This window comes from Physcomitrium patens, chromosome 3 (assembly GCF_059467195.1).
Source record: "Physcomitrium patens ecotype Gransden chromosome 3, ASM5946719v1, whole genome shotgun sequence".
NCBI classification, from domain to species: domain Eukaryota; kingdom Viridiplantae; phylum Streptophyta; class Bryopsida; order Funariales; family Funariaceae; genus Physcomitrium; species Physcomitrium patens.
Window position 1 is genome coordinate 12,163,298 of NC_143412.1, and position 14,718 is coordinate 12,178,015.

Below are 14,718 nucleotides of genomic sequence, written 5' to 3' on the forward strand. Positions count from 1 at the left end.
CCCACAAGGATTCTAAACATATTAGTATTTGAATTCTAAGTAAAATATTTTTATATATATTTTTATAAATTACAAAGACATACACATTTTAAACCAAGTTCTAACTCTTTTTTTTACAAAGTCAATAATATGCTCCAATTCAAAAGTGTTGTTTTGGACTAGTAATGTATAATAAAAGAGAACTAGCACCTCTCCCTAAGTTGAGAACCATCTAATATTATATAAATACAAGTAACATTGACTTATGCTTTACATCTTTCTAAAAACTAATCAAGCTAATTCTATCCTTGTACACCCCTTGTGTCAGTTTTTTTTTTTTTTTTTTTTTTTTTTTTTACTAATGCTCTTTAGAAGTCACTTGCGGTGGATCAAGTTTGAGCAATACACCAAATTCACATACCACACTGATCTTTTACCTCTTTCACTACTAAGTCATGTTGTAATTTGGCTACTTAACTTTGATTTGATGGGATCAAGATAAAAAAAAAAAAAAAAAAAAAAAACATAAAACATAAAAAAAATTACTAACATGCAAAAAATAAACTAATAATGTTGGAGTATCTTAAACTGTCAACTTAAGGTTTTTCAGCTATCTTGAGGGGATGTTTTTTTGAAAAAAAATTGTATTGGGTGGAAAAATAAGGTTTTGATGTGCTCTAAAAAAAAAATAAATTAAATTAAATTAAATCATTGTAGTGGTTGAATTGATAAAAAAATTCAAAGCGTTGTTTGTGTTTTATCCCTCAATCAAGTCGTAGACTTGAGCAAAACAATGCACTTCCATCACATTGAATCACACTCTTCCTCTTCATAAAGTTTGCCAATCATTGGTGGATTTGGAATGTATTTAGAATCTTTCACAAGAAAAATTGGCGGTTTTGGGTTTGTGCAAGGGTGGTATAAATAAAGTCTTCAAGTTGGTTCAAGGGCATGATACATTAATTTAATAACAAAATAATGTGGGAAATAATAACATGATGAGAATTTAATGGCAAAAGTGCAAAGGAGCCCATGAGCCTCTTTATTCTTCTTCTTCTTCTACCCTTTTATTTTTTTTATTTTATTTTATTTTCTCGCTCTATGAATAGATAATTGGAACTATAATATGTGGAATCCACCATTTGTCCTTGATGTAGGAAACAAAATTACAAAAATAATCAAACCAAAGAACACAAACAAACATCCTACCTTGAGGGGTCAGACATTTGAAGTGGGCCTGACCCACTTGTTGCTTCATTTCACTCATCATCTTCTTTCCAAAAATATCTGGTTTGCAAGTAGAGATACCTACTACGGCAGATATAAAAAACTATGTATTATAAACTATAACCTCAGCTGATATACATAGAAAAAAATGACCAAGGTTGGTGTTGTTTGCTCACAAAAGAAGTTGTATTTTGCTGTTTTTGATTATTTTTTTGGGAACGTCTAAGTGTTGTTATCTCCGTGTTTGTGTTCATCAAATAAGATTAAAAAAAAAAAAAAAAAAAAAACACACTATTGGGATTAGAACTGCATTTGTCACAGTGCCAATCTGCTATCCTTTGGATGCCTGAGATCATCGCAAACCACACCATAGCATTTACTATGAAATGTTTTCATTTAATTAATCTTATTAAAGTTTTTAGTAATGTATACCAACAGCGACAGGATTAGTCCCTGTAATAAACTGGATGTCTGTGAATATGTCAAATATGTAATAAACTGCTCTTTCATTGCATGAAATGCAATATCAGAATCCAAATTGAGTTTTAGCTCACAGTTGCTACTATGATCATATTTGATTTCACTAATTTATGTAATATTTTACTTTATTTATTTGGACCATTTCAAAAAACGCAATATCAATCCCAAAAGTAGTAATTTTACAACATGGGTAAGCTTCACATCTTTGCTACAATGAGTAACATGCTCACATCCTCCCACACAATGAAAGTTATCGGAACATGCAAAATAGAAGCATGTGGGCAAAGTCAAAAGACAACAAAGGAACAAGTCTCCAATGATTGGAGAAGGGACATATCCTTGCTTTTATCTCTCCACATCAGCATCACAATGCCATGCAGATTATCATATAAAAGGGTCTCATATTCAAGGAATGAGTCACAAAATGCATAATAAATAAATTAAAAAAAAAAAAAAAAAAAAAGGTTAGAGATACTTAGATTGTAATACTACCACCACCCAAATGGGAGAAGGTTTATCAGGAATAATTAGGAGAAGCAAGGTTATGGGCTTTTATTTCTCTTGTATTAGCTTGCAAAGAGTGTACGGAAAAGAAAGGAATGGATAACATTTCTAACCAATAATCCTAAATATATATATTTTTCTTGTGTAAGGCTACATGATAGAATCTTCCTGTGGCCTCCAGTTTGAGCCAAAGCTTATCGGCATTGCACACTACAACCCACTACTTTTATTTTTCTTTTCTTTTCTTCCTAAAATATATTTTTTGAAAAAAAAAATTACGTGTCAAGTGCACTTTCATCACTATCATATAAGATTTTTTTAAAATTTTTATTTCTTATTCCTGGAAGGATGTGGCTTTGCTGGTAAAATCAAGTGGGTGACTATCTCAGGTGGACTTTGGATACCCAACATGAGTACAAAATATTAGAAAAAATAAAATAGTCATTGTACTTGCATTGTTGACTTTGGTATTCTTTTGTATGTTTTTTTAATAATTTAAAAAGAAATTGAACCGTAAAATGGTATACCCCTTTGCTATTAATGAATGAATATGGTCCTTTGAAAAGATAGAGCCATGCAAGGTGAAGAAAGTTTCTAGAGCATATAAAGTGGGTATATGGTCAATTTGAGCGTCAGGGACAGGAAGTTATATTACATGAAATTTTTGTATTTGGCAACGCATGACATCCCATGTATTGTAAATGATACAGTGCAAATGGGCATCCCTCCACAATAAAATTGTGTAGCAGGAATGATCGTGACCCATTTCCCAGTAATTGATATCCCATATATATATATATATATATATATATATGTATATATAGTGGGTGTGAGTTTTACATTTATTAGGTGATTATTTTTGTTAAAGTAGTAAACATATGTGGTTTGTAAAAGGTGAGAGTTGAGAGTATCATTATGATGTTATTTTTAATCTTATTGAAAAAATACTAATATTGAGGCACTTGCAACTTTTTGTCAAATTTTAACACGTGAACAGCTTTGCAAGTTTATAAGTTTGACTTATGTGTCTTTTTGTTCACTGATTGAAGCAGGTTTGAATTTAAAGCACATTTAATTCTACCAAAATAATATTTTTTTAAAAGGTACAATGTTCATAATAAATGATTCTATTTTTAATTACAATGTTTATTTTCTAAAAAATGTATTTTTATACGAAATGAAAGAGTAAAATATAAAAAAATAAAAAATAAACTATTCAAACTTAATGTACATCATGTGCAAATTGTTGGACAATGGCATTTGTTTCTTATCAAAAGTTGTACTAAAGAGACTCTCTAGTTGAAGCTTTTCACTTATTTATTTTTCTTCTCTTCTTATGTAGCTTTTTATTGAGTATTCTTTCCTACCTTTTTTTAGGTCCTCTTTGTCATATACTAACACTTTGTAAAAATGTTATAATAAAAAATGGTGTTGTTGATATCACCACAATTTGCCATCCATCACATGTCATTACAATTTTTACTAATATCACAACAAGTTATGCTAAACTTGTGATACATATCACATTGCATTTTATGGAACATCAAAACATACATTTATAAACAATGTGCACTTTATCTATTGTGATGTGTATTGTAAGTGTGCCATAAAATACATTGTGGTGTGCAACTTAAGTTTAGAGTAGTTTGTGATGGCATTAGCAAAAACTATTATGGTGTATGAACTAAATAATTAAAATAATAATAATAATAATAATAAAGATTTTAGTAATAGTAGTTTTAAAAGATTCTATAGATAGATTGTTGTATAGATACCTATCTACAAAATATCTTTGTTGTACAATCATAGAAGATGTCTTGTCAAACCAGTATTAAAGCTCCTTATAAAATATTTTTTAATTTATTTATGAACTAAGTATAAATGAAGCCAATTATAATCTAAAATTTATGTAAAATGAAATAAATTTTTATAACTTAAAATTATTGTTAAAAAAATAACATTGATATGTTAGTCTATGCTGGTAGATAATAATTATCTTATGTTAGTAAAATAAAAATAAAATTGTAATTAGTCTATGCTAGTAGATAATAATTATCTTATGTTAGTAGAATAAAAATAAAATTATAATTAGTCTATGCTAGTAGATAATAATTATCTTATGTTAAAAACTATCTTTAATTATACTGTAGTGTGAAAAATAAATTATTTTTAGCTATTTTTTTCTTTTAATAAACAAAATAACAACAACTACATAATTGTAACAAAAATAATTTAGTAATTATTTTTAAACAATTAAATTTTTTTAAGAATACAAATAACAAAAATATAAGTAGTTAAAACAGCTTTAGATGATGTTGTTATATATATATATATATATATACATACATATACATTCAACTTTGTTTTATTTTTAAAAAATTAGCATTTTAAAAGTAAGTTTTAATGATCAACAAACAAAGAATATTACACTGGATATTAAAACAGTTTTGTTGTATTTAATATCATTAAGTGCACATTTGGTTCAATTGTTTAAAGTATTTTATACCTTACCTAAACAACATATGACCTAAAATGCCGTACTAGAGTAGTTCCTTCCATAGAAATCACTCAAATTATTGGAAAGGTAAAAATTCATATACTTTTGTTCAATAGAATGAAGTCGATTATGATAAAGATTTTAAGCTACAATTTTTACAAAATTCTTCCTTAAGTTCTCATCTACTGGAATCTAGCTCAACATGTACATTTTTAACACTGAATTTAAAAATTCCAGATCACATTCTCCATGCAAATATTAGTGACACCCACCTCAGCAATACTGCACACTTTAAGGTCAAATTGATGACTAACAAGCTTGTAGAATATGAATAAAAAGCATGCTTGAATACAAATACCAGCACATTGCGGTCAACGGTTCACAGCAGCCGTTCATACAGACAGCAGGTGTTTGGATTATGAATAGTTCATTAAATATCTGGAAAGAAAAAAAAGCGTAGAAAAGAATAATGTTTGGATCCAGCCACAGAATCCTGGAAAGGACCCTTGGCAATGAACTTTCCTACAAAAAGAACAAAATCTGAAAGAGGACAAGTGCCCATGAACAGCCATAACAAATTCAAATATGTATTTAATGTGGAGTTTGGAACATAAATTGGTGTGCCCAAATTTGCTCGGCAGTACCCGCAGTTTGTCGAAAAGTTGCAGTGGACCAGGTGCAGAGCATAATCAGTACAGTAGAACTCAATTACCTAAAACATGCTTCAACTGTTCAGTCAGTCTCAGGAAAAAGCACTTCCGAAACCTCTTAAGAATCCCTGCTGAACAGCTGTGAGAGTTGGATCCAATTCTAAGAATAAAATATCCTTTTCTACCAAAATGTAATCAGAAGCATTTTGTTTCAGAATATGGTGCTCCACCTATAGAAAAACATCATTTATGACATCTGGGAATCTAACGTAAGCTCAGTGTGCATGAGCTGGATGTTCCTGTGGGCCGACACCTCTGTAACAGTTGACTAACAATTTGATTCGGACAGTGTTCGCACGTGATTCCAGAAACATGTTCTTCAATGCAGGTTAACACAAGCCTCGTAAATGCTTGTATGCAAGCTGAAATGCCTCTCAACAAGCTATTGCACACAAGGACTACAGGTTTAGAAGCAAACGATACCAGTTGATCAGAATCTGTCATAAAGATTTATCACATGTGAGATTTCGAAGACCAGTCTGAAGATTGAGAGGTGATCCAGAAGCCAAGAATCATACTGACTAGCTTCACTGGCTGTTGATAAGCTACCCGTAGACAACAAGGACGTTCTGCATTCTATTTATAATTAGTCTTTATCCTGTACAGAACTAGGTTTCACACCTTTACTTTGATACCAAACCTGCTTTAAATGAATAAATCTTCGGACCTGTGAATGTTTGTCGCAAAAGCTGTTCAAGTGCGACATGGTCTCCAGTTGGTGCTTGGCAGGTGAAGTTTTGGCAGACATACGCGAGTGCTCTTCCATCTTGAGCTTTTCGTGCCATTGCAAGCGCGGTTGAATTGACTGATTGCCAGAAATCCCTTTCTTCAGGATTAGATTCATCTATCAGAATGACCTGTAGGAAAATGACAGTTATTTTATCAAGAGGAGAATCACATCCGACTCCTCTCCATTACTCCGAAAAATGCAGTCAACGTTCTCTAGGCTAGTCCAGAAGCACCTCAACATCAAGAGCATGACAAAAGAATACCATTGAAAAACCCAACAGCATGAGAGGAAAAATACTTCAACTTTAAATTTTAAAATAGAAAAAGTAAAGAAGAAAAGAAAGAAAAACGAAAGAATAAAGGATGAATTACAAGGGAAGATCTGAGTGCTCTTACATTTCTGTCAGGATCGAAGGGAGCATGACAAGCAGTCATGAGGGCATCAGTGTCTGGAGAGTTTCGAACACCTGCAATGATGATCTGGCGCTTGGCAGCAACACTGAATGAATCAAATGCACAACATAAAAGAGGCACAGCCATAGCCACCTCCTTTACTCGTTGCTCATAAACAGCCTGTATGAAACCAACAGAACATCCATAATGAGGATTTAATTAATCATTCGAATCGTGACCAATTTGCAAGCAATTCACCTAATGTGACTAATAACATTTACACGTTGTGCCATGCATTTATTAAGTGAGGTAGAGCAGTGAGAGGCTTGCATATGCATGATCTACACAGTAACATCTCGGCCTTGAATTGAAAAATATTTATGACAGATAAAAGTTACCAGAAGGTGTTCGGCAGTGGTGTGAACGCTCTCGGCAAGATCTCCTGTGACCAAGGATGACAGGCGCAGAAGGTTGATGGCTGCGACAGAATTGCCAGATGGTTCTGCACCATCATAATCCTCCTTCATACGGAAGAGGATGGAAGGGTCGCCCTCTGGAGTGATGTAATATGCTCCTCCTTCCTTATCCAAAAATTGTTCGTCCTAATAGATGGTGATAAAAGAACTACTCAGTGAGACTGAAAAACATTGAGCATTGATGTGATGTATTATTAATGTCAGTGGCAATACCTCAACATGATGGCAGCCAATAACAATGACAGTAGCATCGAGCACAACGAACATTAGCAAGTAGGAACTTCCAAATAATTCCATTCTACACTTTCTGCTGATTTTTCCCCCTTCAGACCGCATGATGATAACATCAAACTATACAACGAAACGATATCGAGTGAGACGGGCCACCTGAGAGGACTGAAGCTCGAGAGCCCACTGGAGCCACTTGTAATCACCCCCACACTCAAATAAATCGAGGAGTCCAGCAATGAGAAAAGCATAGTCATCTAGAAAGCCAGGGGCTTTCGAGGGCCCATTTCGGTAACTACGAGTAAGTCTTTTGGTTTTCTCATTGTAGAGCTTAGATTTTATGAAGTGTGCTGCACGCTCAGCAACTACCAAGTACTCCTTTGGCTGTGCCACCAGCGAAGATTATCAGCTCCGTGATAACAGTAACAAATTTACAGAAAATAAGTGAAGCTATGGAGATGCCAAAAAGAAAACGTAAGCAATTATTACAAGACCTGATTTCTCAAATAAAAGCAGTACCAATCCCAATAAGTCAAATTGCATATAAAGTGGACAATTGAAGAAAAGAGCAGGAGGAAGAAAACCGTACATGACACCCAGTAACAGGGAACTCATAGCGAACACCAGAGGGTTCGTTAAGAAGAATACGAGAAGCCCTTGCAAAGGCTGATATTGCAAGACCGTTCCAGGCAACAATCACCTGCTCGAAAGAAACACATGCTGCGATAAGTTCTTAATTGGATTAAGCCTCATCGTAATCCAAAACTATACACAAAGATCTGCACCAAGATCGGTCAAAGAAAAATAATGTGGAGCTTCACTAGTAAAGAATATGCTAAACGGTTCAATCACCCAGCCACTGATAAAGCAATCATAATCAGATCATAAAGTTGTCGAGAATTCTGTCAGACTCATTACAAATCACTTGAGAGATGATGACATGAAAGTAGAGAAAATCACCTTATCATCGAGATGAGGGTGAGGCCGCTGAGATCTATAAGCATGGAGCTTAGCCCTGCACTGACCTAGGTACTGAGAAACGTCTTCAGGCATTTTCCCAAACTTGGTTGCTATATCAACATTAGACCGTTTGATGAGCACATTCTTGCCCCCAAATTCTCCATGGGGATCACTCATCCGTGAAAGGTCGCAATTTCCCTCGGCTTTAACATAGTAGTACGCAATGAACATCTGAGCCTGCTCTTTGCCAAGGACCTCTTCAATCTACGGTTCAAATTCAGCACAGTTATCAACCGAGCGGTATACATCTGAGAACAATACTGGAAAGCGAAAATATACAGTGCCAATTTTTTGAGAAACTGAAGTCGAATGTGCTACTGCAGATGTATAATCGGACGAACAAAAAAGACAGAAATACAGCGAGGAAAATTCTGAATAACTGATGAACATGAAGATAACGGTGAGGCTAACCTCCTGCAATGTCCAGATGTAGAACAAACCCTCCTTTTTCTTGGTGGAGCTTGTAGTTTCAGCACTATCTGCATCTTCAGCCGAGTAGATTCCTCCTTCAGGATGTGTCATGTCACGAATAAGATAGTCAAGAACATCCCGAGCGACATACGAGTATGTCAGGTCCTTACTGACAGCAAAAGCATCGAGGTAAACATTCACGAGCTGAGCGTTGTCATAAAGCATCTTCTCAAAATGAGGCACTGCAAAGGAATAGCCAACAGATTCACGTAAACGAGGATTAGCGCGTTGTTTCTTTTAAAATTACATTTGGAAACTCATTTTTCACCAGTTAGATTAAAAAAAAATTAATTGTGTGCTGAAAAATACTTTTCAAACGCAACCTATATTATATAAAGTGAGTCCAACTCGATGCACGATTAGCGGGTAAATAATAAGTTGACGTACCGTGCCAATACTCGTCCACACTATATCGATGGAATCCTCCTCCAACATGATCATGCATGCCACCATTGGCCATACATTGCAGGCTGAAAAGAGCCATTTCAAGAGCTTTAGTGGCATACTGCTCTTTGCCCTGCTGCTCCAAACGCTTGTAGTTCCTCATCATGAGAGCTACCTCTACGGGCCGAGGAAATTTTGGAGCTCCTCCGAATCCCCCTAACTTAGAATCGAATCCCTTGGAAAGCTGCAACCACAGAGACCTCGCACATCAGCGGAAAAACTCAATGTATGATCATGTCACCTCATTCTAACCTCGACATCTAAGTATAAGACCCTATGACTGGGTAAAAAAATAAAAACTTATTTAAAAGGCTAAAATTACAAAAACCAATAGCCTTCAACATTAAGTTGAATATTGGATCTCTATATATAAATGCAAATACATGCACAAAAAGGGCCCTCTGTCTTAGTAGAACTCAAGGAAGCTACTGATCAAGATTATTAATTTTGAAAGAACTAAAACACAAAAAACGGCAACCAAGCCAACACCTCTTAAATTAGAACTCTTTCCTCTATCAAACGCCTTATCCAAAGGTAGTCTCTCATTGAATCCTAAACCTGGATCACTCATCGACTAAGGATTCATAAGTAGAAGCAATCAAGGACCTGATTAGCACAAAGCGTAACAGCTTGAGCAGGGACACTGCTCTCTGTGAGCTCTGTGGAAGGGGCAACTGCAGCAGTAGCTTCAGCTAGTTGTTGGACGACCTGTTTCCCTGATTCTCTTAACACGTCCTTCTTCGATTCCCACACCTCTCGGACACGTCTGGAAAATGACATAAAAATTTTCGTCAAAGCTTTAATCCATCTTTTATACATTTGTGTAACACAGATGTCTGAAAGTCCTGTAAGCCCAGGTTCAAGTGTTGCGTTAAAACATTTCTCATCACGTAGAATCAGTGCCATTAGCATTTTTTAAACCTCAAGTCAGCGATGTGCAATCTTGTCGCTTCCAGAAAAAGTCTGGATAATACAGAATCCATCAATCCTACGCTACGTAAAGACCAGTTTAATGAATGAAGGTGATAGTCGATATTATATTTCCTACTGTTCTAAAGCATTTAATGCCTAGGATAGAAGTCACTCATATTTTCCGTGTTACCTGTCACACAAACAATTAAAGCGAGAGGAGAAGATACTCACTTCAGCACAGTTTTAAAACCCGGTCGACCATATTTGTCATCTGGAGGGAAATAAGTGCCACCAACAATAGGTTTCAATTCAGGAGTCAGGAACACACTCATGGGCCATCCTCCACCTCCTTGTGAAGCTTGCACGTAAGTCATATACACCTACAAGTACGGTGCTTGTAATTCAGAAAAGGTACCTTAGTTTGTGAGCAAATTAGCATTGTGGAATGAAGCTTAAAACTTCCACCTTCAACATAAAGACGATTGAATTATTTCCTTTTAACTGGTTAACAGGTACAATTGATATTCAAAAGATCTGGTAATGAGGATAGAACAAACCGCACTTTATCTACATCAGGTCGTTCTTCTCTATCAACCTGCGACAAAAACACCAATAGTTCATTTAGGCCAACGAAACTTGATACTACAACAATTTTCTTCCGCACCTGTATTGTGCCAGTTCATCTTCCAAAATCCAGCTCATGAATGCTGTCCATGGTACGAAATAGAGGAGCTAACCTTGATATTGACGAACCATTCATTCTGGAGCTTAGCGATCTCTTCATTCTCAAATGATTCCACCTCCATAACATGGCACCTGGAGTTCAAAGAAAGAAGTTCAGTACTGGTGGAAAGATACACTTCTGCTACTTCTCTTCAATAGTGAGTTTAAAAGATGCATGCTCGGGTTTTTTCAAAAATTAGTTGCAACGTGTGCTGCACAATAAAGAATCAATTTGACGAGATTAAACTACAATATTGTACTCTTTATCACATTCAAGTACAAGTAAACACAACATATCATCGAAGATGATAATCGGGCTAAAACCGTACCAGTGGCAGGTGCTGTAACCGACTTGAGTATCAAAAACCACAAGAGTTGTGGACCACAAAACATGTACAAGTGTTAGATACATAGTATCAAATCGATGACACAAACCTAAGACCAAGCAACCACGAACTCTAAAAAGTAACTCATATAATGTTCATTGGAGCAGCTGAGAGTGCGTTTGACTGATGATCAAGGAGAGAAAAATGTGAGTTATTTCGCTACTTCCAACTGCCTTGACAAATTTGTTCAAAAGGTCATATCATACAGATTACAGAAGAACATGTTTTAGACGAATAAACTGCTACCTGAGAGAAAGATGGGCTTATCCTCTTCTCGTGCTTTGGCAAAAGCTTCTTCGCCCCATGGATACCAATCTACCTGCACACTGCATGTGTCAGTCGTATGCTTCCAATTTTTGCAATATTATCCTCTGTGGACACGCATGATAATCGTCAATTATTTTGCTAAGCATTGACGAAGGTGAGGCATCCTGGTGCAGGCCAATGACAAGCTGGGTCCTAACATCCAGAGGAAATCCCGTAATGTATTTAGGGTGATAGGGAGGAACCAGTGTAATGTTTGATTCAGCAATTTCTGTCGCAAAGTATTCATGACCCGATCAATACTGTGATCAAATGAAGGTGAGATCGTCAATTCTACAGTCCCAAGCCCCAATGACTGGAAGCAGCTGGCGGCATATACAAATGAGCAACAGTATTTAAACAATTAATTCATGCAAGATGAGGTAAAAACCCAATTCAGCAATCTTACAGGATTATGGGCATGTTGGAGGAGGTACGGGCTATGCTCCTTAGCAAGCCGATTAGTATGCTTGTGCGACGTAGAACCTCCATCCACATCTATCCCTCCTGCCATACTCGCCTTCAACTTCAATGTAAACCAAATATTCTTGCCCTTTGGTTGAGCTCCACCACACCCAAGACTCAACAACTTGGAAGTTGGCAGGCTGAAGCCGGAGCACCTGGCCCCGCACCAAGATAAACGAAGAACACGATCTTTTTGTAATGATGGGCACTGCGAATGCAATGAATAAATCCGCCGAGATACCAACACGCTGCTTTGCCTGGCCAGCATTGCCGAGGCAACCCTAAAACAAAAAACAAACCAAACCTCCCACACCAATAGCTACAGTGCAGGAAACGACCACACAAGACTATACCCGTCGCAATCAATCAACCTTCCTTGAAAAAAAATCACCCAAAAACTCTAGGATCTGGGTTCGATAGCAATTGAAGTCAGGAGTAGGCAATACCTCTCTCCAACTTGTTCCAAAAATCTTAAAAACCAAACCTCGGATTGCTCACAAACTTTTCACAATATCCACAAATCTCCAATCTCATGACCTACTCCAACCTTCAGCTCTCTTGTCCAATTACGCACTCCAGCTTTATGCTCAACCAGTCCACACCACTCCAACAAGGAGAAAAGAAACCTAAAATAAAATAAAATAAAAACACACAAGACACAAGAAAGAAAAGAAAAGAAAAAAAACAAAAAACAAAAAAACAAATTCTCAAGCAGGTCGGTAATAAGACAAGCTTTCCAGTGAAATGTGAACAATTTAAGAAATGATCCCCTAATGTTGTATGACTCTAGAACTGAATGTCACGATATGGGATGTTGGTACTCCTGCTGCAGAATATTTGCACATCCTACAGGGAGCTGCTTCTGCTGCTGCAAGATGGAAGGATGAAGAGATGGAGGATGAGCAGGAATGTATAAGATGGGGATCGCGACGAAAGACGTCTGGAAACCAGAGGATGGTGGAGCATGAATGGCGCCATGTGTTCGTTGCTGTTTTTGCGTTACACTTGCCCTGCCCTGCATCCGGAGGAAGAGGATGAAGAGGAGGACCCTTGTTTGTTTGCTTGCTTGCATGCAAAGTGGCACCTTCCTCTCTCCCACCCTTCTCTCTTTCATGCACTTCGCCTTTTCACCACCAACCACCGGGCTGCTATTGTTGCTTGCTCCATGTGTCCCTCCCTGCCTTCCCCGTCACTCCTTCCTGTGCTTGCATTGCAGCCTGACACCACCCCCCAACCCTCTTTGCATCCTTTGTTTTGGTCACAGATGTATATATATATATATATATATATGTAATAAAGGAAATGTTAATTAGACACAGGATTTTACCTAATTGATCCACTTAACCTAACCATCATGAAAAAAAGAAAATGACCTTTATATTCATTTCTCTGCTACTAGATATGAAACCAATGAAAACCAACCACATTCATCATGATTATCATATTCTTCATCATGGGTAGGTCAATTTAGTAAAAAACTTGGAACTACCACAATTCCAACTCAAAAGTAATGATTAATAGGTTTTTATCGACTTTAGTTTATTTTCTCTAAAATCAAAGATGATATTTCTGTAAAAACTCCCTTTGTATCTAAGGTTATCTCTTTGTATCTAAAATTGTGTTGAAGAACCAAAATTATTACATATTCCATAAATTATAAAAAAATTATAATTCATTTGAGGTGTTATTATTCTTCATGAGTATGTTACAAACATATTTGATAAAATAAATAAATAAATAAATAAATAAATAAAATTTACAAATGCTATGTAGTAAGTGGAATTTATTATAAATGTATGTATAATTATGACATCCCTATATATATATATATATATATATATATCAAATGAATATCATTATAAAATATCTATTTAGATTAAAAAATATATTTAATTAAGTATTATTATTTTTAATCTTAATATTTTTATACCTATTCAGATACATTATAGTTGGAAGTCTACCTTTTAGATTAACATGTGATGTATTATAATTCCAAATTAAACTTGAGAGAATAAATGGATAAAAAATCTTTTAAAAAATAATTAAATTTATTGTAACATATTAATTTATGATCTAGTCAAAGATTTTCCTTATAGCAAATTAACTGGAGCATTGCTCTTAGAACAAGAACACATCCTTGGTGCAACTAAGACTATGGAAGTAAGAAAATATTTGGACAAATATTTAGTTGCAATCATTTTAAAGAAGAATGTTGTTATTTATGTTTTCTTTTATTTTATATTTACGGCCCTACTTCCTTTTAAGATGCCAAAAAACTTAATGGTATATTTTATTATTTTATTCAAACATTAGGAAGTGATTTTGTGTAACAGAAGATGTTGTTCATAAAAAAATTCAAAAAAAATCAAGATTACTTTTTGTAAAATTTTTGGTTTTAGAAAATTGTAAACATGTTAAAAAAATTGTGAAATACAAACATTATAGATGTAACCAAAGATGTTTTTTTTTTGTACAATTTACTTTTAAAACAACTTTTTGCAATTGAAGACCAATTTGTCATTGCCTAGGCATTATTAAATGCTCAACAATATTGTTATGCAATATAAAAAATATAAATGACTTGCCATAAAGTTGATAATATAATTACCAAATAATTCTCCTAATAAAATAGATTCTACTTTAAAAATCTCTTGCAACTTAACTGACTTTTGCAAATTACAATGCTGCTAATGACTCATACATAAAAAAATTGCTTAAATTTGCTGAAACTCAAGATAAGTTTAGGTTTAATGATAAGTTTCACATCCTAA

The 14,718-nt window shown here is 35.1% G+C and overlaps 1 protein-coding gene across 2 annotated transcripts; it reads right to left on the bottom strand.

The window, feature by feature from the left end:
* Positions 1–5,802: 5,802 nt before the first annotated feature.
* LOC112280049 (uncharacterized) lies at positions 5,803–12,963 on the bottom strand. 2 transcript variants are annotated; one of them, XM_024514989.3, is made up of 16 exons: positions 12,394–12,743; positions 11,892–12,102; positions 11,426–11,498; positions 11,123–11,144; positions 10,808–10,886; positions 10,633–10,665; positions 10,302–10,450; positions 9,765–9,924; positions 9,102–9,342; positions 8,655–8,896; positions 8,184–8,447; positions 7,813–7,923; positions 7,383–7,607; positions 6,918–7,121; positions 6,523–6,699; positions 5,803–6,254 (listed from the first exon to the last, which is right to left on the bottom strand). In XM_024514989.3, the coding sequence occupies exons 2-16, from the start codon at positions 11,994–11,996 to the stop codon at positions 6,021–6,023; spliced, it is 2,319 nt and encodes a 772-aa protein (XP_024370757.1). In that variant the 5' UTR covers positions 11,997–12,102; positions 12,394–12,743; the 3' UTR covers positions 5,803–6,020. The 2 variants fall into 2 exon arrangements, with proteins under 2 accessions (XP_024370757.1, XP_024370755.1); XM_024514987.3 differs by having other exon boundaries at positions 11,892–12,963.
* Positions 12,964–14,718: the final 1,755 nt, after the last annotated feature.